This window comes from Leguminivora glycinivorella, chromosome 4, assembly GCF_023078275.1.
Source record: "Leguminivora glycinivorella isolate SPB_JAAS2020 chromosome 4, LegGlyc_1.1, whole genome shotgun sequence".
Classification (NCBI taxonomy): Eukaryota; Metazoa; Arthropoda; class Insecta; order Lepidoptera; family Tortricidae; genus Leguminivora; species Leguminivora glycinivorella.
The window spans coordinates 26,528,506-26,553,393 of record NC_062974.1 but is presented as its reverse complement, the minus strand read 5'-3'; the positions used below and the strand labels follow the sequence as shown (position 1 = coordinate 26,553,393).

The following is a 24,888-nucleotide window of genomic DNA, read 5'->3' as shown; positions in this document are numbered from 1 at the left end:
TTTCTTCTATGACTGAATGAGACTGGACATGATCGTGTCTTCATAGGGTGCTTAATTATATCATGCCGCGCCACACGGCAACCACGGTATGATGTGCTAGAAGTAGGACTACGCTGCTTGAGGCCTTGTTTGCCTATTAGAGGCTATTAGCATTCATTGAATAGCAAAGATAGACGTTTGAAGTTATTATGTCTTTATAAATTATTTTTAAATGAAAATGTCAATGAAAACCGTCACTTTCAAATGTGCTTTCAAATGAGGCTGTTTTTGACTTAGGTTGCCGATGTGCATCAGTTCGCTAACCGCGTTCATAGAGGGTTTGCGTAGAATGAAACGTTAAGCGTGGCTAGTCAGTTTTCAATGCACAATGTTAGCAGCACAAAAAAAATTAGCTTCTTCATTGGTCCAGTTCAGAATAGGAATGCATGTCAATCGACACTGTCCAATGACGAACGAGTTTCAAAAAAGATTTGATCAGACGTCATATTTCATTTAAATGAGAACAAACTTGATAAAAATAAATAAAATATTAGGCAAGCCCTAATTAAATTTTTGTATTTTATAGTTTATATTTAATAGTTAATCGAACTGTATTCGGTGTGATTGTTTTCAGTTACTAATAAGTGTGTTTAGTTAGTTAAATCTTTAAGCTTAAGTGTAAATTATGGATGAACTGAGTTGTAGTAAGTTGAGGCATAACCTATTTTGTACCGTTAAGAAAGTGCAAAATCAACAAGTTTCAAATAAAATTGTGTGTGTTTCGCAGAAGAAGTGATGGATATGAGCGATGTGGATCATTCTACAGATGACCATAAGGATATTGATGAGAAACCAAAGAAAAAGAAGAGGAGACGCCGTGAGATTGATATGGTGTGTGGAATTATTAACTTATAGTCGGTTTAAGAGTTTAACTGGTTAACTTAAGGCTGATTTCTAGTGACGGTAAATCAGGAGGAGGAGGATGAGGAGGAAAATGAGAGGTTACAGAGAATAATTTGTTATCTTTGCTTTGCGGGACTACAAAGTACAGCCAAAGCAATGTTAGGTTGATTCCTGCATATCTCGTCTTATTTCCTATTTTACGGCTGCCCTAGAGACTTAAATAAGGAATTGTTTGAAAGTATCCATGAATGTATACTATTTTAACTGTCAAATTAGTTAAATTACTGTTTATTTGTACTTTTCAAAGAAGAAATTTGGCATATAAAATAAGTGTTTAAAAAGGATCAGCAAAACTTACTATAATGGATAAAACATTGGTTAGAATTTTCTGCTTCAGATCAAGCTCTCGGACGATGATGAAACTGACGATGAAGGGGTGGCCAAGAAGGTGCATCGCAGACTGAGTCCTGGTCCTAACTCTAGGGAGCCTCGTACTTGTGTACTTAAGGTAACTTAGATGTAAAAAAATACAATACAATACAATACAAACACTTTATTGCACTACCCTCAGAAATGTACATAGGAACACACATATTACAATAAATTTAATTAGAGGTAAACAACTGGCGGCCTTATCAAAGAGTGATTTGCATTCTGTAAATTGATTGAATATTACACTGAGATGATGAGATAGTCCAGACCTTATCTAAAATCTTTGACTATGCAGACCAAAGCTATGAAAATTGTATATCCTTGTCCTAGTTCAGAAACTTGACATTTTGAATTGCTGGATTTGTAGTGAGTCCACACAGAATGAGCAGTGTCACAAGGCATTTTCCTCATGTGGTAAAGAACTATGTAGATTTGCATCAGCGAAGGTTGCTCACCCTATGTGGACCTGGCTAATAGAAGTAAATATGCACAGAAATTAGATTATATGGAAATACAGATATAATAATTTAAAAAACTAGTACAGTCTATAAACTGAAATAGATACCATACACCAAAGATAAAGCGATCAAGCCCACTGGTGGCAAAGCCGGGCGACATGCTAATCCATGCTAAACCGTTACACAGTACAGTCTAGTTCATTAATATGTGTACATTTCTTCATCTTAACTTGTTGCAATAAGGCGAAATGATGTACACATATTTAAGAACTCAATAGACTACTTGCCTCCTAGTCAAATCAGCTTCTATTTAAGAACTGTCAAAACGAATTTCAACGTCTTACTAATATGGAATTAATATGAAATCAAATTGAGTGACAGTCACGGTCAACTCAGTTACTTTATAAATTTCTACCTGACTTATTAAATAGAAATTGGATTTAGAAACAACTTCTATCCATGTTTTTCTTATAATTATCTGATGCTTTATTTCGTGCATGGTATAAAATATTTTATTTTAACTACAGTCAAGTTCCCTATTGTATTTATTCACACTCTAGAAAGTTATAAATCATAATCTAAATTCTTTTTTTCCTAGGCTTCCCAAAAGCGTCGCCCCCTCTCCCGCCTCCTGGAACAGCTGCTCCGTAACCTGGAGAAGCGGGACCCTCACCAGTTCTTCGCTTGGCCGGTGAACGACAACTTCGCTCCTGGCTACTCGGATATCATCCGAAGGCCTATGGACTTCTCCACTATTAAGCAGAAGATAGATGACAATGAGTATAAGTCGCTCAATTGTTTTATTGTAAGTACCTTATTGTGTTTGCAGAATGTAGGATAATTCTTAATTCTTTATTTGCGATAGATATAGTATTTACAGATAGTAGTATAAAAATATTCATATATATACATCTAGATTTAAAGTCAGGAATAGTTTGATATAAGATTGACCAAATCTTTTTTTGCTGTCTGGTTCGGTTCCTGACCACATGTTGACCTGACCATTTATCAAATTAATAAAAAACATTGTCTGCTATTACATGTTGTAAAAGTAAGTAAAAAGTAAAAAAGTATTTATTGTACATACAAAATAACTTAATAAACAGAAATTGAGGTTTCTGGTCTTACAACTAAGTGACAGTTATGTAGGTATTATAATTAGGATTGTTGGTTCCCTACAATCAAAGTCTGTCTCACAGGTAATAGTTTCAGACATGATATTCTATTTACATGATTTGTGCGAAGGCCAATGAGACACGATATGATATGAAATGTGTGAAATTATCACCTTGAAAGTCTTTTATAAGTTAATACCTTTGACAGAGCGACTTCAAGCTAATGTGCAACAACGCCATGAAATACAACAAGGCGGGCACTGTCTACCATAAGGCGGCCCGGAGGCTCCTCCACACCGGGCTCAAGCAGCTCACTCCGCAGAAGCTGAGGCCTATGGGAGATCTCCTCACATACATGTATGAGATACCCATTAGGGAGCTCGGATTTGATATCGGGAAGATGGATGTGGTAAGTGAAATGTTACATTTTTTTGCTGTGTTGTCATATTATTGTACTTAACATCTTCAAGGGGTTTCATCATTATTTTTTATTTAAGTTAATAACGTTTTGTCTGCTAACTCCCATAGACGGCGTTAGCCATTGCAAGTTTTCTGAAAACTGATATTACTAGAAGTGTTCTTATAATTAAATAAATTATGAAAAAAAAATTGTTCAATTGATTGTTATTAGGGCCCCCCCACATCTAGCGTCTCGCGAGCGTAGCGTCGGGCCCTCGGGCCAACTGTATGGAAAAAGACTTCAAGAGTCAGACTTTGCCATACAGTCGGCCCGACACTACGCTCGCGAGACGCTGGATGTAGGGGGCCCCTAAAGCTTGGTCTCAACATTAGATTGAGTGACATGAGTATTTATTTAACACTTAAATATTTTGAAAAATTAGTTATTAAAAAATAAACAAAACGAAAAATGAAGATTGAAAATGATGCCAATAAACTTCAATAAAGTAACATAAATAAAAACAGAACACGTTTTTTTCTTGGGTAGTGGGTAGTTAGAGAAAAATATGAACACCTGTCAGCTGTCAAACTTTTATTATTTAAACAGGACTTCCGGTTGGGACGCCATCTTAGCGGTTTCGTGTCGTGAATAATTTATTTTTCTTTTACTCATTAATGTTGTTTAAAGTGTAATATTGATAGCTTATTATGCAGTAAACTAATAGTGTAGTGAGAAGCTGATGAAGAATTGTTCTCGGAACGCGTTTAGCCTCTTTTTTGTCGTAAACGGCCGGTAGTCCACGTGCTCTTGTAAAATCTAGCTATCAATTTACAAGTGCTAAGTCACCGTACAATGTCGTACTTACTGTACAAAAATTACTAATATTAGCTCATATCACCTTGACACTGGCGAAATAGTCCCAATGGACTGAAGCCATTTAATTTTAAAAACTGAACTGAACAACCAAACAACATGTCAGTTAATTATTACGCAGCGTAACGGCCAAACTATTTTAAAATGTGTAAAAATAACAGTCAAAATAAATCGGAGTTAGTGCCATGGCCGCCGTTTTTAAAACGCCGATTACACCTGTAAGTGATTATTTTTAAAAGCTTTATATCTATCACAATTACAAGATTACTTAATAAGAAATGGTGTGATAGGAGTATCTTCTTTTACATGCAATATTTGAATGTATATTATTTCAAATTAAATGCATTAATAATTTGTGGGATGCGAACTTGGATGTCACGAAAATTTTTATTTCACAAATATTTTGCTGTGTCCACGTCTACGCTATATTTACAGACGCAACATCAAAAAGGAAATAAATTGGCCACAATAACCGTAAAAGTTAATACATTTTAGATAGAAGACATTATTGTTATCCATATAATTAAAAAATATCTGGGCGACCGAGCTTCGCTCGGTTCTATTTTAATATATGTCTTTAGATAAAAAAAAAAACTCTTATAAATACAAAAACAAAAAAAAAGACAAAAAACAAAAACTTAATTTCTGGCCGGGATTCGAAACCCTGACACCTACGATCTATCTGCGTACATTAGACCGACCTCGTGCGACTGAGCTACGCGGAATCGATGCGCGCGCGGCGAAATTAAGGACCATATTTTACGTTTACAAATGCGAAAGAAAAACTCAAGAAAACTCGAAAATTCGCGTTTTCCGGGATCTAAGGCTACGCTAGATCGATTTTTCACCCCCGAAAACCCCCACAAAACAAATTTCAGCGAAATCGTTAGAGCGGTTTCCGAGATCGTCGGTATATATAAATAAATAAATAAATAAATAAATAAATAAATAAATAAATATACAAGAATTGCTCGTTTAATAGTATAAGATAAAATCCATAAAAAAATTATAGGTACATTATGTAAGTGCTACGTTACTATTTAGTAAATGTTCCAACACACATCATACATTTGTAAACGTAGTTTTTATTTAATTTGAAAAGACCTTTACTCTATAACTTTTTGCCACGCAGCCTCTTAGGACGTACGGGCGAAAGGTGAATGTCCTCACATTTAGTAGTGAATATATATTTACTAGCCCTATTTCATTCGCTCAAAGATATAAAATACAGTAAAGAAAGATATACTATACAATAGGTGTAATTTTTAGTATACCTTGTAAAAAAAAAAAAAATGGTGTGTATATTTTTTCCTAGACATTTTTTTTTTTGGATTGACTCCAATGTTTAAGTAAATATTTTATTTTTTATTAAATGCCACAAATTAATATTTGACATAATTTTGAGCTTGAAATTAAATTTTGTCAACTTATGGTTGACTTTTAGATATCTTTGAGCGAATGCAATTCTATACAAGCCTAGAAGTGATAGTTCTTTTTGTTTGGCTTCATCGTGTGCAAGTGATCCGCAATTTAAATAGCATGGTGAAGTGTTAGGAAAACAACGGATTCGTTGTGGTCTACCTTTAAATATGAACTTAATTAAACATTTATTTATTGAATACTGCAAGAGTATGAAAACCACCTTTGGTAAATTCAGATATTATGTTATAAATTTAAATGTATGGTCCTGGAAAAATATCAGATAGATAATTAGATACTATACAGACTCTCTGAGTCTAGTGAAAAAAGGTATAACTCAAATTGACTCGGTGAAAAAGGTCACAAGTCCGAGGTGGGACTTGTGCCCTTTCACTGAGTCAATTTGAGTTATACCCTTTTTCACTAGACCCACAATACCCACATGCCCCACAGCTATATGTAGTATGTATCCATGTAGTATGTGACCATACACAACATTTGAATAGATACGGAACCAGTCATAAATTACTTGTAAAGGCATTTATTTGTGTGATGAGCACAGATATTTGTTCCTGAGTCATGGATATTTTCTATGTACATAAGTTTTTGTATATTATATATCGTTGTCTGGGTACCCACAACACAAGCCTTCTTGAGCTTACCGTGGGACTCGGTCAATCTGTGTAAGAATGTCCTATAATATTTATTTTATTTGGGCCATTTTTTTCAAAGTTGTCCACCCCACTTTTTTTTGGATTTGGAAATTTTTATGTGGTTTCCACTCAGAATCGCGAGCTCTTTCAATCCTAATGGGAGAAAAAAAGTGTCCCAAGGTTTTTTCCAATTCCGTTACCATTTTTTCATACATTTTGTATAGCTGTAACGGAATGGAATTAATGGAAGGTTTGAAAAATGTATGGAAATCTTGGGACATTTTTTCTCCTATCAGGATTGAAAGACTGCGCGATTCTGAGTATGAACCGAGTAAAAAATACCCATGTTACAAAAAAAGTGGGGTGGACAACTTTGAAAAAATTGGCCCATTTATATTGCCATCCCTTTCAATACATGTACAAGAAAACAGGACAACACTATGGTGTTGTTTTTAATTTCTACTCTTTTTAACAAGCTGTACAGAGTAATAACACCTATGTCTTATTTATAAAGACCCGAATCTGAATTTATAAAGTCAATTAATAATCAAGATCTGTATTTCTTTTTGCGACCCAGCTACTTCAAAGCAATTTGACCTCAAATAAAATTTTCAATTTTCATTTAAAAAGACCACAACGAACCCCACGCATACAGCATGCCCTATCTTCCTCCCTTACCCACACTAACCTGTCTCATCAACAGAAGGTGCTGAAACGTTCGAGCCCCATCAAGTCCGGGGGCTCAGAGGCCGAAGTGGTCTCAGACGGGGCTGAGAGGCCGGATGGAGACTGTGTGAAGCTCCAGATGGAGGCCGCTAGAGAGCAGCACCGCAGGAGGCTGGCTAAGAAAGGTAAATATACTGAACTGTAGTTGCTCTGGATGCCGAAGTGGTGTCAGATGGAGCTGAGAGGCCGGACGGGGACTGTGTGAAGCTCCAGATGGAGACCGCTAGAGAGCAGCACCGCAGGAGGCTGGCTAAGAAAGGTAAATATACTGAACTATAATTGCTTCGGATGCTGGAGTGGTATCAGATGGAGCTGAGAGGCCGGACGGGGACTGTGAAGCTCCAGATGACCGCTAGAGAGCAGCACCGTGGGAGGCTGGCTAAGAAAGGTAAATATACTGAACTATAGTTGCCCTCGGATGCCGAAGGATTATCAACTCTCAATAAAAACTTATCATTGTTTTAAATAAGCAAAATGTGAAAGCCAGACACACTTATCCTTATGACACACTTACCCTTATTGACCTTACTAGCTTTTACCCGCGGCTTCGATCGCGTTAAAAAGAGACAAAAAGTAGCCTATGGCACTCTCCATCCCTTCAAATATCTCCACTTAACAATCACGTCAATTCGTCTCTCCCTTTTGCCGTGAAAGACGGACAAACAGACACACACACTTTCCCATTTATAATATTATTATGGATTGTTTACAGCATTCCCAAATATGGACGCCGAAGGCAAAACGACGCTCAACCTCGTCACAAATACCGTAGACCCAACTACACCAGCGGAGGAGCGGCCTATCACACTTGGACAGTATATTGGCAAGCTTACTCAAGGCACTGGCGCGTTGTATGGTAAATATCATCTTTATACGATTTACATTATGCTCTGTACCTTTAAAAGAGGATCGAGTATTATAGAGAGTTACTGTCGAAGTAAAATGTGTAATCACAGTGCATAGACTGCCATCTCTTGACACAGGCTTAAAACTTTTGAACCTCAGTTTTGACAATTTAGCCCATATTCTTAGCTTAATATGTGTTAAAATGACAAATATTAATATAAGCGCCATCTAGCTGAGCGTACCCTTTGTAATGCCATCTAGGCCACCGTACCTTTTTCTGTATGGTACTGAGTTACGTTTTTTTCTTAGACTTTATCTGTCTATACGGAGTTATATATCGTCACTACTTTGAAAAAATCTCGTACAACGAAACGCAGTAAGTCTATATACATCCCATACATACTTACTACAATTTTCTTTTCATTGACAGACGAAGATACAAGTTTTTTTTAAGTAGTGACGATATGTGTTTGGTACCTTAAAGGCCTGAGATAGACGAAGGCAAACATTGGTTACAAATACTGTAGTCTCGACCACACCAGCAGAGGAAAGACCCATCACACTGGGACAGTTCATCGGCAAACTAACGCAAGGCACTGGCGCGTTGTACAGTAAATAGGCTTCATCTTTAAAGCTCATCCACACATGCGCGTTTTGAGAGCGTAGGCGGAGCGTTAGCGGAGCGCAATGATAGCGGTGCGGGCGGCGGGAACTAACGAGCGCGGATTGCGAGCAGAATGCGCGCGCATTCCGATCCGCTAACGCTACGCTATCAAAACGCTTTATGTGTGGCGGAGGTTTTAATCATTCATCATTGACTTGCCCTTATCCCAGTCTTTTGGGGTCGGCGAAGCAAATCTTCCTCTTTCATACCTCTCTATCGCCCGTCATCTCATCATTCTCTAGATTTATTTTCATATCATCACCCGTGACTCCGTCCACCTTTTCTTCGGTTTTCCTTTCCCGATTATTCCTTCCACATTTATTCGCAATACCTTCCTCGTCACAAGACTTTCATCCCTCCCCATCACGTGCCCATACGACGCTGTTCACTTCACTTGTCACTCCACACATCCATCATAACATTCTCATCTCTGTATGCAATCTCTTCTCATCCATCACCTTTAGGGCCCAATACTCTGACCCATACGTGACGACAGGTCTTATGATTGTTTTATAAAATTTTCATCACACCCGCACTTTCAATGTCCTATTGCACGCAGGCGAAGCGTGAGTTATAGAAAAATCGTTCTCCCAAGGGAATAATGAAATTTCTTGTACCGTATTTAACTCTTTTACATTGCGAGTGTGATGAAAAACATTGTGTGTAACTCGGGGAGTATGAATATCACTAACTTAACTTACTCTCGTTAGTAATATTCAACTTCCTCCCCTTGTTGCACAATGTGGATAAAGTATCCGTCACGCTTTGGCAAGTATGTCAGTGTGAGAGTGACAGATGTCTTATCCACGTGGATAAGTGATAAAATTGGAAGCATAATACGTCGGCAGTGCTAGTATAATGCTCCATATACAATATTCATTTATTATTATTTATTCGGTTTTATGTTGTAGCTCCTCGTGAAGACCGCCGTAACTTAGTGAAAGGCGTGAAACCGCTGAACTACGGGCCTTTTAGCTCCTTCGCGCCTTCCTACGACGGCACCTTCGCTACGCTCACTAAAGAGGAGTCGCACCTGCTCTACCATACTCTACGTAAGTCCCAAATGAAGGTTTATTCAATTAATTATTACTACATTGACCACATACATACAATCACGCCTGTATCCCATAAAGGGGTAGGCAGAACACATGAAACTACTAAAGCTTCAGTGCCACTCTTGGCCAATAAGGGGTTGAAAGAAAACGAAACTGTGACATTGCAGTGACAGGTTGCCAGCCTCTCGCCTACGCCACAATTTAACCCATATCCCATAGTCGCCTTCAACGACACCCACGAGAAGAAAGGGGATGGTGAAATTCTTAACCCGTCACCACACAGGCTATGTTGACCAACTTTTTAAAATTAAAAGAAAATACAGTTGTTTAGGTATCCTACACCTTATAAAACTTTACCTATGAATAGAGTGAATCTTGAGGAAGGGTTAGGTATATAATTTGCTGAGATTTCGTTTGAATTGGTTGGAATATGACGATATTTGCTAATCGAGTCGGACCAAATCCCGTGGCGATCGAAAATGCTGCCCAAACTGTTTGAGCTGTATCAAAACAATGTATGGCGAAATTGTGTCTCTCTCATAGGTCTACAAAAAAGTCCACGGTGGCATATGTCTATCTTTTACGGATAACTTACTATAACCACATGGCAATGTTTATGATAATACCCGTGCGTAGCCGGGGCGGGCTACTAGTGGTTTAATATGAGGAAAATGATTAATTTTAAGAGCGGATTCCTGATCATATTTCATTACATTAACTGTTCTGAATATTGCCTAGTTACATAATTATATAAGAAACTAAGACTAAACTTAAAAGTCTAAATTTAGTACTTAGATTTAATTTAGTATTAGTTAAGTATTTTTGTCCCTACCTGCTAATTTGTTAGTTCGTTTTTGTGGCTGCTGTAGCTGGGGTAGCAAAATCAAAGAATAATTGTTTCAAATGATGGAATTTCAAACCAAATTATTTTATTTACATTGAAAATTCATTAAAAAAAAATTAATGAGTAACCATTTTTTTACAGCCCATCTAATAAGGGCATCCCAGCAAAGCAATTCTCTTCGATATTACAGTGGTTTTCGCCTCTCAGGAATTTGAAGAAGCCCTTCTCTCCCCAGTCAGTGTTCCAGGAATTAGCGCACAGCCAGTATTTGGTGCCGTTCTCGACTCCCCACCCCAGGATCTTGACAGCGTGACGACCTAGCTTCTTTCCTGACGTGTGCGAATACACGCCGCTTTTATAATGTAGCAAATCTTCATATACGTAGAAATCTGACTCAAAAGGACCCCGTGAATACAATTCCTCTTTCATGGACCCTTCTCCAATTGGATATACACATTCTGCGTAGTGCTTGTCATCTAAATAGTCCATGTTCCCAGTTGTGCAATCGTTCATGCACTCTGGAGTTTCATCTGACGCGCGGCACTTCGGCCGCGGCCCGTCCACGTGGTGCTCGCACGGAGGGGTCTCATAAGGTCTGCAACCTTGAGACGAGTTGTACCGCCCTCCCGATACTACACCGACAGCCAGAAGGTACCCTAAGGCCGTTTTCACATTATCCGATCCGATATCGGATGTCGGACCGACATCCTACATCCGATAAACGCTTCCGATAGTGTCGGATGTCGGTCCGATAAAACGCATTGTTCCAAATCAGTGAAGTATGATTTTGTATCAAAAAATATTTTTAAAAAGTTTTATATTTAATAATTATAAGCACTATATTTCAAATATTTTATTGTAAAATTAAAATAACGAGCATAAAAATACTCAAGAGTGGCAGGTAAAATAAATAAATTTACATTTCACTATATCTACTAAAAGACGAAAAAAATTGTATCCGCAATTCGGACCGATGAATTACAATCTTTTTTTTCAACAGAAATGCATCATTAACAGCTGTTTAATAGACACCGTTTTTGTCACCCACACTACTACAAACGTATACCTACATTATATACGCGCACACACAAATATTATCGGCCGACAGCTGGCGGGGGGTCCGGCATGCCAAAAATGTCGGAAGCGTCCTGCCGATATCGGCAGTTCGATGCTGCCTCGGATAAAAACTGTTGTAGAAGAGTGCCATCTGCATTAAATCCGCAATTTTTGCGTTTTATATCGTTTTTAGTAATAATGATCTATTAAAATACATAAATGAAGACCTGGAAGCGCATAAATCTTCCATTTAACATCCTTCCTACATCCGATATCGGATCGGATAATGTGAAAACGGCCTAACGCTGCACCCGGGTCCCCGCCAGTGCAGTTTCCACAAGTTCTACAGCGGCTTAGTAGATCCTGAGCAGAGTATTGGAACTGTTTTTTTACCTTTAGATAAAATGCAGACCCGGTCGGTCATTACATCTGTGACTGCGAAGGCCCAACAGCTGCTAAAATTGTCACTGTAGACCCAAAAGTTTGCTAAAGCCTTTCAAACTTTTTACGGAGAGGCACGCTTTTCTTAAAATTTCAGTCATGTATCTTAAGTACTTTAGATTTTGGGGGCAATTTTGGAAAATATATAAGATTGCATATATTATAATACAATAAAATTTTAACTTACAGCGTCGGAAACAGGACAGGGCAATGAAGAGATGCTCCGCTTTGCCCCGGACTCCCCTTGGAACCTGTTCTACGACATGGAAGCGTTGTTCCCTGATAAGAAGAAGGAACAAGAACAGTCCAGTCAAGAAGAGAAGGTTTGTTTATTAATGAATTTATTATGTACAGTGATAAAAATGTTTTGATGTCATTAAAAACTTAAATTGGGTGGGTAAACTTTTTAACTGACCGAAATGACAGGGCAGTTTGTGAAATTTAATGGCAGCTGATGTGAGAATGCCTTTGCGCGTGCTGATGATAACTGAATGTAAGAAATTAGAAAAAACAGAGCTCAACGAGGGTGCGGGGTGCTGATGACGGGAGGACTTAAGGAACTAACTTGTTCCGTCTATTGTCCTTTGAGTCGTCGGCCACCCGAACCCTCCTTAGAGCTTGTACACTCCTTTTTGCTGTGTACTTAACACAGCAAAAGGGAATGTACAAGTTTCTAATGGGGTAGCAACGCGCATGTGACACTGTTTGAGTTGCAGGCGTCCACAGGTTACGGTGACCGCTTCACATTAGGCGGGCCGTATGCTTGTTTGCCACCGACGTAGTATTAAAAAAAAATACAACCCGTGACAGCTAAGTGACACTGACAGTCGACATTGTTTTTTTTTTTTAATTTCTTACATTCAGCACGCGCAAAGGCATTGTCACCTCATCTACCATTAAACACAAACGTCATTTCGGTCACTTGAGTAAAGATAATAAAATTAATAAATATATAATTCGAAATAAAAATAAAATAATGACATTAGGCATTATGTCCGCCATTTTTAGATTTTTGTGCAATAAAGTTTAAATAAATAAATAAAAATAGCCGCCTTTCCGTGACCGTGAACCTACCCAATTGTGATTTTTGTGCTATTGTAAGTCAGTAATAGTCATATTGATGGCTCTTTTTAATTTGGCTTTACTTATTCCAGGACATAGCATCACTGAAAGTAGACGTGGAACAGCTAAAGACGCTCTCTGAGTTGGGTATAGACGTGGACTTCCTAAATGATGTGGAAGAGGATATAGCCGCTTCGCAACACGACTACGGAATAGCTACGGCCTTGAAACACACCTGTGAGGTGCTGCAGAAACTTGAGAAAGAACAGAGAGATCGGTAAGATATTACTTTATCAAATTTATTAAAATGTTTATTAAATCAGAGAGTTGGCGCAGAGGTTGTCCGTCGCGGTTCAGCGTGGAAACGCGGCAAGTGTGATGGGCACTTTTGCCTCGGGAACGATGCGGGGTGGGTTATTTGACTAATTTAGGTAGTTTGTTAGGGTTTTTTTTATTGTTAAGGTTTTTTTTATTATTCATTATGTATAGGTATGTTTACAAACTTAGTATTAAATAGTTAAGTAATGTTATGTATAAAAATCAGAGAGAAGTATACATGTAGACTTCTTAAACGACATGGAAGAGGATATAGCCGCTTCGCAACACGACTACGGAATAGCTACGGCCTTGAAACACACCTGTGAGGTGCTGCAGAAACTTGAGGAACAAAGAGATAGGTAGAATACCACTGTTTATTTGTCAAATCTATGGACAGTCTATCAAATTTTGGCACTAAAAAGGCGCGAAATTCTAATTTTCTATGAGAATTATACCTTCCTCCCTATATTTTCAATCGATATTTAAGTGTTATGGCTCGTCGATGATTCCGCCAACGTCAAGGTTTAGAAAGGCACGAAAGCCCTATATTTTTCAAATTTACCGACTTTTTTAAGTGACAAAATTTGCTTGACCGTCTATATTATAAAAGTACATTAAGAATAAGAATAAGAAAACATTTATTGACACACAAATAAAAATTGAACATTTACACAAAAATATTAAAAAATAAAATAGACAACTAGCATGCATGTCAAAAGGAACGGGCTCAGCATGTTATGCTGCGCAGCCATTTTGTTACAAATTGACGGCGCAACGCTGATTTTCAGTCCGTCCCCTTTTCTGAACCTCATTAACAACTATGCAGTGTAGGTATGTATTTAACACGAACAGTATTGATGCTGAAATACGTACTTTTACATAATTAATAGGCAATTTTCGTAATTTACATGAAATCGAAAAGCAGAAAAAAAAAAGCAATGCAGGAGAGAAAAATAAATTTAAATCAGAGAGAGGTAAATGTAGACTTCTTAAACGACGTGGAAGAAGATATAGCTGCTTCGCAACACGACTACGGAATAGCTACGGCCTTGAAACACACCTGTGAGGTGCTGCAGAAACTTGAGAAAGAACAGAGAGATCGGTAAGATATTACTTTATCAAATCTATTAAAATGTTTATTAAATCAGAGAGAAGTATACATGTAGACTTCTTAAACGACATGGAAGAGGATATAGCTGCTTCGCAACACGACTACGGAATAGCTACGGCCTTGAAACACACTTGCGAAGTGCTGCAGAAACTTGAGAAAGAACAGAGAGATCTATAAGAATATTACTACCCCCTTTCATAAACGTACACTAAAGTTATCAAGCCGTTAAATTTCGTTTGTCTCTTTTTATCACACATCAAACTTTATCGGCTTGATAACTTTAGTGTACGTTTATAATTAAGGGGGTTACTCTTTAATTGTCAAATTTATGACGGTCAACCAAATCTTGGCACCAAAAAATAAGTTCAAAAACTAAAACCCGACTACTATAAAATGTGCTCTAAAAAATATGAAACAAGATAGAATTGTTTTATGAAATTATCATGCATGAAATTGCACAGCTGTGTATTCTTTTCAATACATAAACTCAATGTTATAATAAGTTTGTAAATTTTATAAATACTTGCAGAGATTCCGAAGATAACCGTGGTCGTATGCCACAATTATAAACTTTAAGGCAAGTACATAAGTGGCATACGTCCACGGATATCTTCTGATTCCATGATCTTTTTATTTAACTTACTTTGGGGTTACTATTTTATTTATTAAATATGAGGGCGCCGAAGGTGCCCGGCTTAGGAACGCCTGCGTCGGGCTTCGCCCGACACCTTAAAGGTCGCCGAAGGCGCCGGGCTTATTACTGCGATTTTAAGTTAGAGGGCGCCGAAGGCGTCCGGCTTAGGACCGCGTGCGTCGGGCTTCACCCGACATTTTAAGTTAGAGAGCGCCGAAGGCGCCCGGCTTAAAACAGCGTGCGTTAGGCTTCGCTCGACACTTTAAGTTTGAGGGCGCCTTCGGCGCCCGGCGTAGGACCGCGTGCGTCGGGCTTCGCCCGACATTTTAAATTTGAGGGCGCCTTCGGCGCCCGGCTTATGACCGCGTGCGTCAGGCTTCGCCCGACACTTTAAGTTTGAGGGCGCCTTCGGCGCCCGGCTTATGACCGCGTGCGTCAGGCTTCGCCCGACACTTTAAGTTTGAGGGCGCCTTCGGCGCCCGGCTTATGACCGCGTGCGTCAGGCTTCGCCCGACACTTTAAGTTTGAGGCGCCTTCGGCGCCCGGCTTATGACCGCGTGCGTCAGGCTTCGCCCGACACTTTAAGTTTGAGGCGCCTTCGGCGCCCGGCTTATGACCGCGTGCGTCCGGCTTCGCCCGACACTTTAAGTTTGAGGCGCCTTCGGCGCCCGGCTTATGACCGCGTGCGTCAGGCTTCGCCCGACACTTTAAGTTTGAGGGCGCCTTCGGCGCCCGGCTTATGACCGCGTGCGTCAGGCTTCGCCCGACACTTTAAGTTTGAGGGCGCCTTCGGCGCCCGGCGTAGGACCGCGTGCGTCCGGCTTCGCCCGACACTTTAAGTTAGAGGGCGCCGAAGGCGCCCGGCTTAGGACCGCGTGAGTCTTTAAGTAGGTTTAGGACCGCGTCTACGGTATGTATATACACTCTCATGAAGCATACCGTATACTGAAAGAGACATGTATAGCTGACAATCAGTATCGTGATACCGCATTTCTCTCTCTTTATGAAAATTATATTAATTTTAGATGATTAACTGGCGTTAAATAATATATTGTCGTAGTGGAAACTCATTATGCCATGATGACGTAACATACCCTTCATCTAGGGTATCCTACAATCTATGATACACGTCAGAATGTCAAAACAGTGTCAAACTACATCTAGTTGTTATTATGACAATTTGCTGTACGAAATTGAACTTTAGGTCGAAAAAATATTGCAAGTCTAATAAAATCCATACTATCCATACTAATATTATAAATGCGAAAGTAACTCTGTCTGTCTGTCTGTCTGTCTGTCTGTCTGTCTGTCTGTTACGCTTTCCCGCTTAAACCACGCAACCGATTTTGATGAAATTTGGAACAGACAATCTTTAGATCCTGAGACAGAACATACGCTACTTTTTATTTCGAAAAAAAAGGGATGAAGGGGTTGAAAAAGAGGTTGAAAGTTTTTTTTTTATATACTACGTCGGTGGCAAACAAGTATACGGCCCGCCTGATGTAAAGCGGTCACCGTAACCTATGGACGCCTGCAACTCAAACAGTGTCACATGCGCGTTGCCACCTCATTAGAAACTTGTACATTCCCTTTTGCTGTGTTAAGTACACAGCAAAAAGGAGTGTACAAGTTCCAAGGAGGGTTCGGGTTCCCGACGACTCAAAGGACAATAAACGGAACAAGTTAGTTCCGTAAGTCCTCCCGTCATCAGCACACCGCACCCTCGTTGAGCTCTGAGTTGTTGAGTTTGTATGGGATTTCTTAATTTTAAAAGATAAAACCATGAAACTTTATATTTTAGCACTTGATAAGAAATCATTGAACATCTTGATAACGGATAGGGATAGGGATAGGGATTGGGATAGGGATAGGGATAGGGATAGAGATAGGGATAGCGATACGGATACGGATACGGATAATATGGGTATCGTTAGAGGGATACGGATAATCGGTCGGCGGTCTCTTACAATCAATGTGCTCTAAGACGATCGTTGTTTGCTTGCTTGAAGATTACGTTTGCGATAAGTATAAGCAAAATGTAAAAAAATTTAAGGGATAATAGAAAAAAAGTACTTTTTACCCAGCGATCATAGTGTCGAAATACGGGCTATGTGGGATGTTTATAAAGGTTTCCCCATCAGCGTATATAGAATTACCTACGCTGTGGTCGATGTGTAATATTTCTACAATCATTGCAAGCAAAAGTATTATGTGCAATCGAAATAATCGCAGATAAATATACCTACAGAGAAACCTAAGGATCCAAATGAAAATCTTAATGAATACTTTTATTACGCGTGCGAAGCCGCGGGTAAAAGCTAGTAATTATATAAAGCAGCCAAATTGGTTCCTTTGGCAAAAGCCTTCTTGTGTAAACGCAGTCGGATAATGCATGGAACTATGGCAGAGCACTTGCGGATTTGCAAATAGTCAATTTTTCCGAGAAATTAATGAATTATCCGGTGTAATCAAGTAATGCTGGAAATAAAAGCTAACAATATATACATATTTGAAATATGCTAATTAAGCCCTTTCAAATGATATACAACATGTCATTCTAACTTCATTTTATTTTTTTGCTTCGTTACTTTATGACCTCTAGAGGGTGCCATGTTTCGTTTGCGGTGACGTCATATAGCCTATAACCAGCGGACAATTAAGACGATTCGAATGACATATCGTTTGTCAAATTCTAACGAGTACTTTAGAAGTTATGAGGGAACAGATGAACATACATACATACATACATACCCACATACATACCGGTCAAAATCATAACCCTCCTTTTGCGTTGCCGTAGTCGGGTAAAAAGGCGCGAAATACTCATTTTCTCTTAGAATTAAATCTTCGTCCCTACATTTTTTAATCAATTTTGAAGTGTTATGGCTGGTCGATGATTCCACCACCAATAGCAAGGTTTAATAAAGGTACGCGCTTAATAAAGACTAGCCGCTGAGCCTAATATTTTTCAAATTTGCCGCCTATTTTACGTGCCAAGATTTGCTCGATCGTTTATATTATAAAGGTACATTAAATCAGAGAGAGGTAGATGTAAATTTCTTAAATGACGTGGAAGAGGATAATATAGCCGCTTCGCAACACGACTACGGAATAGCTACGGCCTTGAAACATACCTGTGAGGTGCTGCAGAAACTTGAAAAGGAACAGAGATCTTCACTCATATTATTAAATTAAAACGGGACTTAATCGCGTAAAACTTACGTTTTATATTTAACCCGACGTTTCGGACATGACATTACGTCCGTGGTCACGGGTAGACTGGCTGGGAGTTGTATGAAACGTCGGGTTAAATATAAAACGTAAGTTTTACGCGATTAAGTCCCGTTTTAATTTAATAATATGAAGGAACAGAGAGATAGTACAGCGAGCGATAACGCACAGCTATCGTGGTACGGGGGCACACTGTAAAAACGGCACACTACACTTAATTATGAACGTTGTCCGAACTAACTTTATACACTCAATTATTCTTCAAATACGTTATGTATTGATTAGACTTTAATATTTCGGGTCGATAATGTATGTGTCGAGTTATGCAGGAATCGCTCTAATGTTAATAACTTGTACTATTTTTTAGAATTTAATTTACCGATGTTAACGACAAAAGCGCGGTGTTGCCAGTGTTACCTATAGCAGTGTATATTACTTCACCAAAATGTTTATTTGCAGACTGTCAACAACTCCGCCGTGGCACCTGGCTCTGGCCGCGCGCGCCGGCGCCAACGAGCGCGAGCTGGCGCGCCAGGCAGCCGGCTGGCTGCGCGGCATGGCGGCTAAAGTTCCGCCCGCCGGGTTGGCTCCGCTGCAACGGATTAGAAAAGCTATGGGGGTTACTCTCGACCATCTGGGTGAGTGATACGACATTATCTATATTTTATTACATCCGAGTTTTTCCTTCGATTAGACACAGTAACGACAGTTCTTTCTCAATCTTTTTTCAAAATAACTTTTTCATTTTCATTTGAAATCAAATGGAAGCTTGAAAAAAAAATCCTAATCACACACTTTTACACGACACGAAATAAAAGTTAGATACCTACATACTTTGAAATTAAAAAATACATGTAAAAAAAGCACCTCCGGCAAGACTCGAACCTGCGACCGTCATTTAAAAAAAAAATGTAGAATGATTCGCAGACGTTTCTGCACGATAAAAAATAAGGTCTAAACGAATTTTCAGAATTGCTTAGATGTGAAAGTTACCTGTTAAAAATACAATCAAATAAATTATACAGGCTTGTACAAAAAATATTTTTTTGCCAAACCCTTAAATATTATTTTTGTCTATAGATACTCCAATGGCCGTAGACGACTTCGAAATGGAACACGACCACGCCTCAGACCCGGACTCACGCTCTTCTCACGACAAATAACTTAACACTTTCGAAACCGGGCTCTACGCGGCGCTACGACATTTTCGCTACATACGGGTTTCCCCATGTAATCGGCTACGCTTCTACGAGCGGTGTGCCCGACAGTCGGGTTCTTGGTAGCGAAAGTGTTAAAAACAAAAAAAATCACGACAAAACACAATTTAAGACGTATTTAGATTAAAAAAAATGACTCAGACCTAGAAAAGAGCATCGCACCTTCAACACCTCTGGTATTTCGGGTGAACTAGGGTAGTTTTTTTTTAAATATGTCTTATTTTGTGGTTTGTCATCTTCAAAGACTCATCTATTATTATGATTAAAATAGTTATTACTAAGCAAATAAACTACATACTAAAATTTGTTGTTTAATTTCATAAACGTATTTGTCTAGTCAAAGACATATACGCCTCCATATAGACAGATGTAGTCTAATAAATATACCTCGGAACCATCAATAAAAATGTATGCTTAATAATTTAATATTTGACAGTTTTAAAACATATCAAGTTAAGAATATGGGCCAAATTGTCAAAACTGTTGTTCCAAAGTTTTAATCCTGTGTCGAGGAATGAAAGTGTAATGCACTAACTACTACAAAATACATTTTTCCCCTCACTAGCTCGGAAACACGTGTTTTGTCCTTTAATACCAGTGAGTAAAAACGCATTTTATCCACTAGTGAGTAAAGTAATTTGACCTTGAATAAAGTGAAATTAACTGCTTTAAAATTGATAAAAGTAGTTGAATCTAGTAATAAAGATGATTTACCACCTGTGAAACTACTGGAAGCAGTGATAAACGCAGTTTTTGCGTTGTAGTTTCCTCGCTATAGTGAGGGGAAAAGTTTTGTGTTACACTCGGGTGCAAATGTATTTTACTTCACGTAAGTTCAGGATTTTATTCTCGAACCACTCGCTTCGCTCGTGGTTCAACTATAGGATCCTTTCACTTGCTCGTTTTTCAATTCCACACTCAGCGTTAAAATACAACTTTGCCCCCTTGTATAACAAATAACTATTACTTTGTCAGAAATTATCTATATACGCAATCTTCTTTTGTTTTGTAAAACACCGTCATGGTTACTAATAAGCATCTCTACTATCTTTATACTGGTTTTATAATGTACCGGCAAGCATGGTAGCGTGATAATAGTATTTTATGCAACAGGCGTTTAAAGGAGGTCAAAAAAGACGAGTGGCGTGGGTAACAATTTGAGGCGAAGCCGAAAATTGTTATTAAGACGCCACGAGTATTTTTTGACTCAGTTAAACACCGTTGCATACAATACTTTTTCTACGACCATGCACTTACTTTTGAATAGTTTTCTAGAATAACTTTCGTGAAATTCGCACTGTTTCCTTTCCTATAAGTATTTTGACTTGTCCTCTGCAATGTTTCTGCACTCACCCTGTCGCTCGCACTCCCCCGCGCCGCCGCCCGCCCCCGGCCGGCGCCCCGCGGCCCGCTATATCCCTTAACGGCTACCTAACAATGCTGTAAGAGCTATATCGTATACGTGGGTGCGCGGGGCGCCGGCCGGGGGCGGGCATCCCACATGTAGGGTTTTAACGATCTATGCACGACACGGTAAATGACGAATAACAACACGGGAGTAGAAAAAAAATATAACGTCAGACCGTTCTTTTCGCACTGTTTGTAAGTGCGATCATAAATTAAATATATCAAGATCATACTATCCCATACATTAAAATGCGACCGCCTAAGACCGCGCTTACATTCCACCACACATAGATGGCGCCACAAAAAAAAATGTCTTGTAGCTTTCGATTATACTTGTAGATGGCGTTAAGTGTCACTTTTGACATAGATTTACGGCTCGGAATTGACACTTAATGTCAATCTACAAATAATCGGTGGCAACAAGGCATTTTTTGTGGCGCTATCTATGTGTGGTGGAGTGTAAGCTCGTTCGTAGGCGTTCGCATTTTAATGTATGGGATGGTATGATCTTGTTATATTTAATCTATGGTGCGATAGAGACGCACCGATGCGATAAAGTTTATCCAACTAGCCCACAGCTAAATAGAGTGGAAATGGATTTTTTTTTCATGGCAACACTTTCTATTCTCATACAAAAGTGACTCAATAGTTGCCACATGCATAACGGTTTACATGGACGGTGGCGACCCTATTATTTTCTACTTTTTTTGCCAGCAACATTCACATTACACATCTATACATTCATATTAAAAATTAAAGGGCAATTAAAACTGGAAAAAGTTATCATAATATCGTAAAAAAAATCGACGAATAAAATTGTGAATATTTAACATAGTCCGCGTATATCTTTGTGTTATAATTTAGGGTTAAATAATAATTAACTAACATACGCCTGTCAAACATGGAAATATGACAATAAAGTTAGAAATAAATTAATCACGTGTCAGCAAGGCTCGGAACCGGTTTATTTTTTACCGGTTAAAACCGGTTTCTTTCGATTTTACTCAGAACTTTGTAAAGAACGCAAACGTTGTGAGAACTTTATTTTAACCGAAATAAACCGGTTTATTCGACGAGCGGCGAAACGCACCGGCGCCGCGTAAATACCTACGTTCACGCAGCGACTTTTTTGTTTGGTCAGAACAGTATTACTTACCCATGCTGCGGAATAAACCGGTTTATTTTGTTCTAAACCGGTTAATCGAACGAAACCTTTATGAAAGCGTTCCCTTAAAAACCGGTTTAAAAATAGCGGTTTTTGAGTAAAAACGAAATTTAAAGGTTTTGCCGCAAGTACATGATAACGGTTTGAAAATGTAACCGGTATCCGTGCCCTGCGAGGAGAGTAACATACTCATTAGAAAAGCGGCTCCAGAAATGCTGCTAGTCTTCGGTTACCGCGATAGTTGCTCATGAAATAAAACTATGGAAACGGATTATATCGCGTATAATGGATTTACAATTTGATATTTCTGATCAAAGCAAGGACCCTTCTGTATACGAGTAGAAAGCCTCATGGCCGATCGGTGGCGCGTGCGACGCGCGTGTGAGCGCACGCGCGAAGCCGGTCGCACGAGTCATGCGCAGTAGAAGCGAAACGGCTTATCTACCTATTTACTATACAGAATGATCAGGAAATCCGGATCAAGAAAACGTAGTGCAACAATCCTCAAAAAGTTTGTAAAGGATCATGTTTGAATATTGATAAAAATTTGCAAGTAATCTGGTAGATTAGTTTTTTTTTATTATTATGAATGGGCTTATTCTTGACCACAGACTAGCCAAAGGCAAAGACGTGGCAGAAGCAGAAGATGCCTGTACACCCTTGATTTGAAGGTTGCCGGGTTATATGAGCTCGGAAATATAGCCGCCGGCAAGGAATTCCAATCCTTGGCAGTGCGCATAAGAAAAGAAGAAGCAAAGCGCTGCGTGCGATTTCGCAGAAAATCTACCAAGAAAGTATGGAAACCGGCCGTGTGTCTAAGAGTCCGATGGTAAGAATGGCGACGGTGGAATAAGCTCGCGTAGCTCTTGAGGTGATGCAATGTTGCTAGGTTTCCCAAATTTTTCCAGTAAGATAAGGTAGGTATGGAATGTTGTCTTCTTTGTTACCAGATTTGTTAACAATTTCGGTATATTTCTCGACAAAAAACAAAAAGGTAACTCAGTCAATCATCTTCATCTTCTAATAAATAACTTATATTAGAATAAAATAATAATTATGTATAAAATCAAATTAACAAATCTAAATGACATATCATATGTAATATAATCAATGAATGCATCTTTCAATTAAATATTCGAAATTATAACTAGACTGAAATTGTAATAATCTTAATTTAATTGCTGTTAAATAATTTTATTGATGAACGTGTAATATTTATAATATTATTAATAAAATGTCTATGTCTAACGTACCTAGTTGTTTTCGGCCACATCGACTGCTTTCTTCCGTAGTATAAGAGCGTAGATGGTACGCTTTACTTAGCCAATTTGCGTACGTGCGATCACAATCGTCTATACTTAAGACGCTACAGGAGCGAAAATGCTAAAATGGAAAGGAGCCCCCCTTTCAATTTGAGAATTTTAGTTAAATATACTAGTGTTATTAACTAGATTTATCGAAAAAAAATTGTCCATTCAGAACAACTCGGTTAAAAGATATTGCGAAAAAATCTTTAAAATCGAGGTTCCGCTCTCGACTGTTTCCTCCTTCAAAACTTAATCAATCGTAACGAAAATTGAGAATCTGAAAAACAATTAAATTCTCTGCGTCGGACCCGTTTAGTTTTTTTGGTTAATTGTTACCAATTTTTAATATCACACCTTTTTTGCGCCATAATCAATGAGGCCGCGCCTTTAAAAATAAGAATATCAAAAAAATCAAAATGGTCCGACACAGATAAAAATAATAATAATCTGTGTTGAAAAAATCAGTGCTCTATCTTCAAAAATCAGGGAGGAAAAAATAGCCGAGAGCGTTTGTATGGAGAATTGACCCCTCCTGTATCGTCTTAAGTACTAAATAAAAACAGATGTGAACTTATAGTGCGATATTTTAGATATATATTCGTATATTTTTTCTAGCCCACGCTGACATTTTCAAAGTTAAATTTAAAGCTTTTCTTATTCAGCCAACTTTATTTAAGTTAAATTACATCCTGTAAGTAAACATCAATATCGGTTATGCCCTTTTACCTTCGCAACCCACACTCATTGCGGTACCACATCCAAAACAGCGTATGTGTCCTGCCTCGTACTTCGCATACGTCCCTTCACCCAGGCGCTATAGGGCCGATTTGTGGGGACCGTCAGGAAGTTATTGTCATTGATTTAGGGTGATTTATTATGGGCTGTCATCGACAGGTGTGAAATTCGCGATCCCATTGATTCGATCAGTTTGATAAACTGTTAGATGAGTAGTCGAAGTTCAAAAATATATTATTGATTTGTTACTTAGTTACAACAATTTCGCCCTGATTTATTAAATAGTATTCGCGAGCGATTTAAAAATAAATTTGTTCAAATTTTTTCCGTCTTATTGGGCAAAGATCTGTTCATATACTGGCAAATTTAAATATCTTGTAACGTATAAACTAACTACATATAAGGATTTATTGAGTAAAATGTTATCTTCCCATATTTAGCTACTTACCCCTCGTATGCTGATATGGATAATTACTAATATCCGTGGATAAATTAAAGTTAAAATTCCCTAAGAATATAGTGCAAAAAAATTATTCAGTTTAATCTGATAGTAAAGTTGTAAATTGACAAAATTTTGAACTTTTACTTGTCAAAATTAAACGAAAAGTTTAGCATACTAATTTTACTCGCTTTGAATTCCAACAAACTTTAGTCTCCGAACTCGGATCATTTCATCAGCTAAAATAAGCAAAGTCTATTTATTTAAATATGCCGTGCGTATAGAAATAACGGCTAAAAGGCATAATTTATGTTAGCTTGCGAGTTGCGATATTTGGAACCAGTTATGATGACTAAAATGAAGAAGATTCAAAACATTATTTATTAATGTTTTTCTTT

The 24,888-nt window shown here is 38.4% G+C and overlaps 1 protein-coding gene across 2 annotated transcripts; it reads left to right on the top strand.

The window, feature by feature from the left end:
• The first annotated feature begins 529 nt into the window (after positions 1-529).
• On the top strand, positions 530-19,740 carry LOC125225795 (bromodomain-containing protein 7). Of its 2 annotated transcripts, XM_048129645.1 has the most exons (14): positions 530-683; positions 767-870; positions 1,280-1,390; positions 2,371-2,577; positions 3,096-3,296; positions 5,293-5,316; positions 6,936-7,083; positions 7,671-7,814; positions 9,380-9,520; positions 12,054-12,187; positions 13,019-13,203; positions 18,680-18,858; positions 19,301-19,384; positions 19,512-19,740. In XM_048129645.1, the coding sequence occupies exons 1-13, from the start codon at positions 665-667 to the stop codon at positions 19,381-19,383; spliced, it is 1,680 nt and encodes a 559-aa protein (XP_047985602.1). In that variant the 5' UTR covers positions 530-664; the 3' UTR covers position 19,384; positions 19,512-19,740. The 2 variants fall into 2 exon arrangements, with proteins under 2 accessions (XP_047985602.1, XP_047985603.1); XM_048129646.1 differs by lacking the exon at positions 5,293-5,316.
• Positions 19,741-24,888: the final 5,148 nt, after the last annotated feature.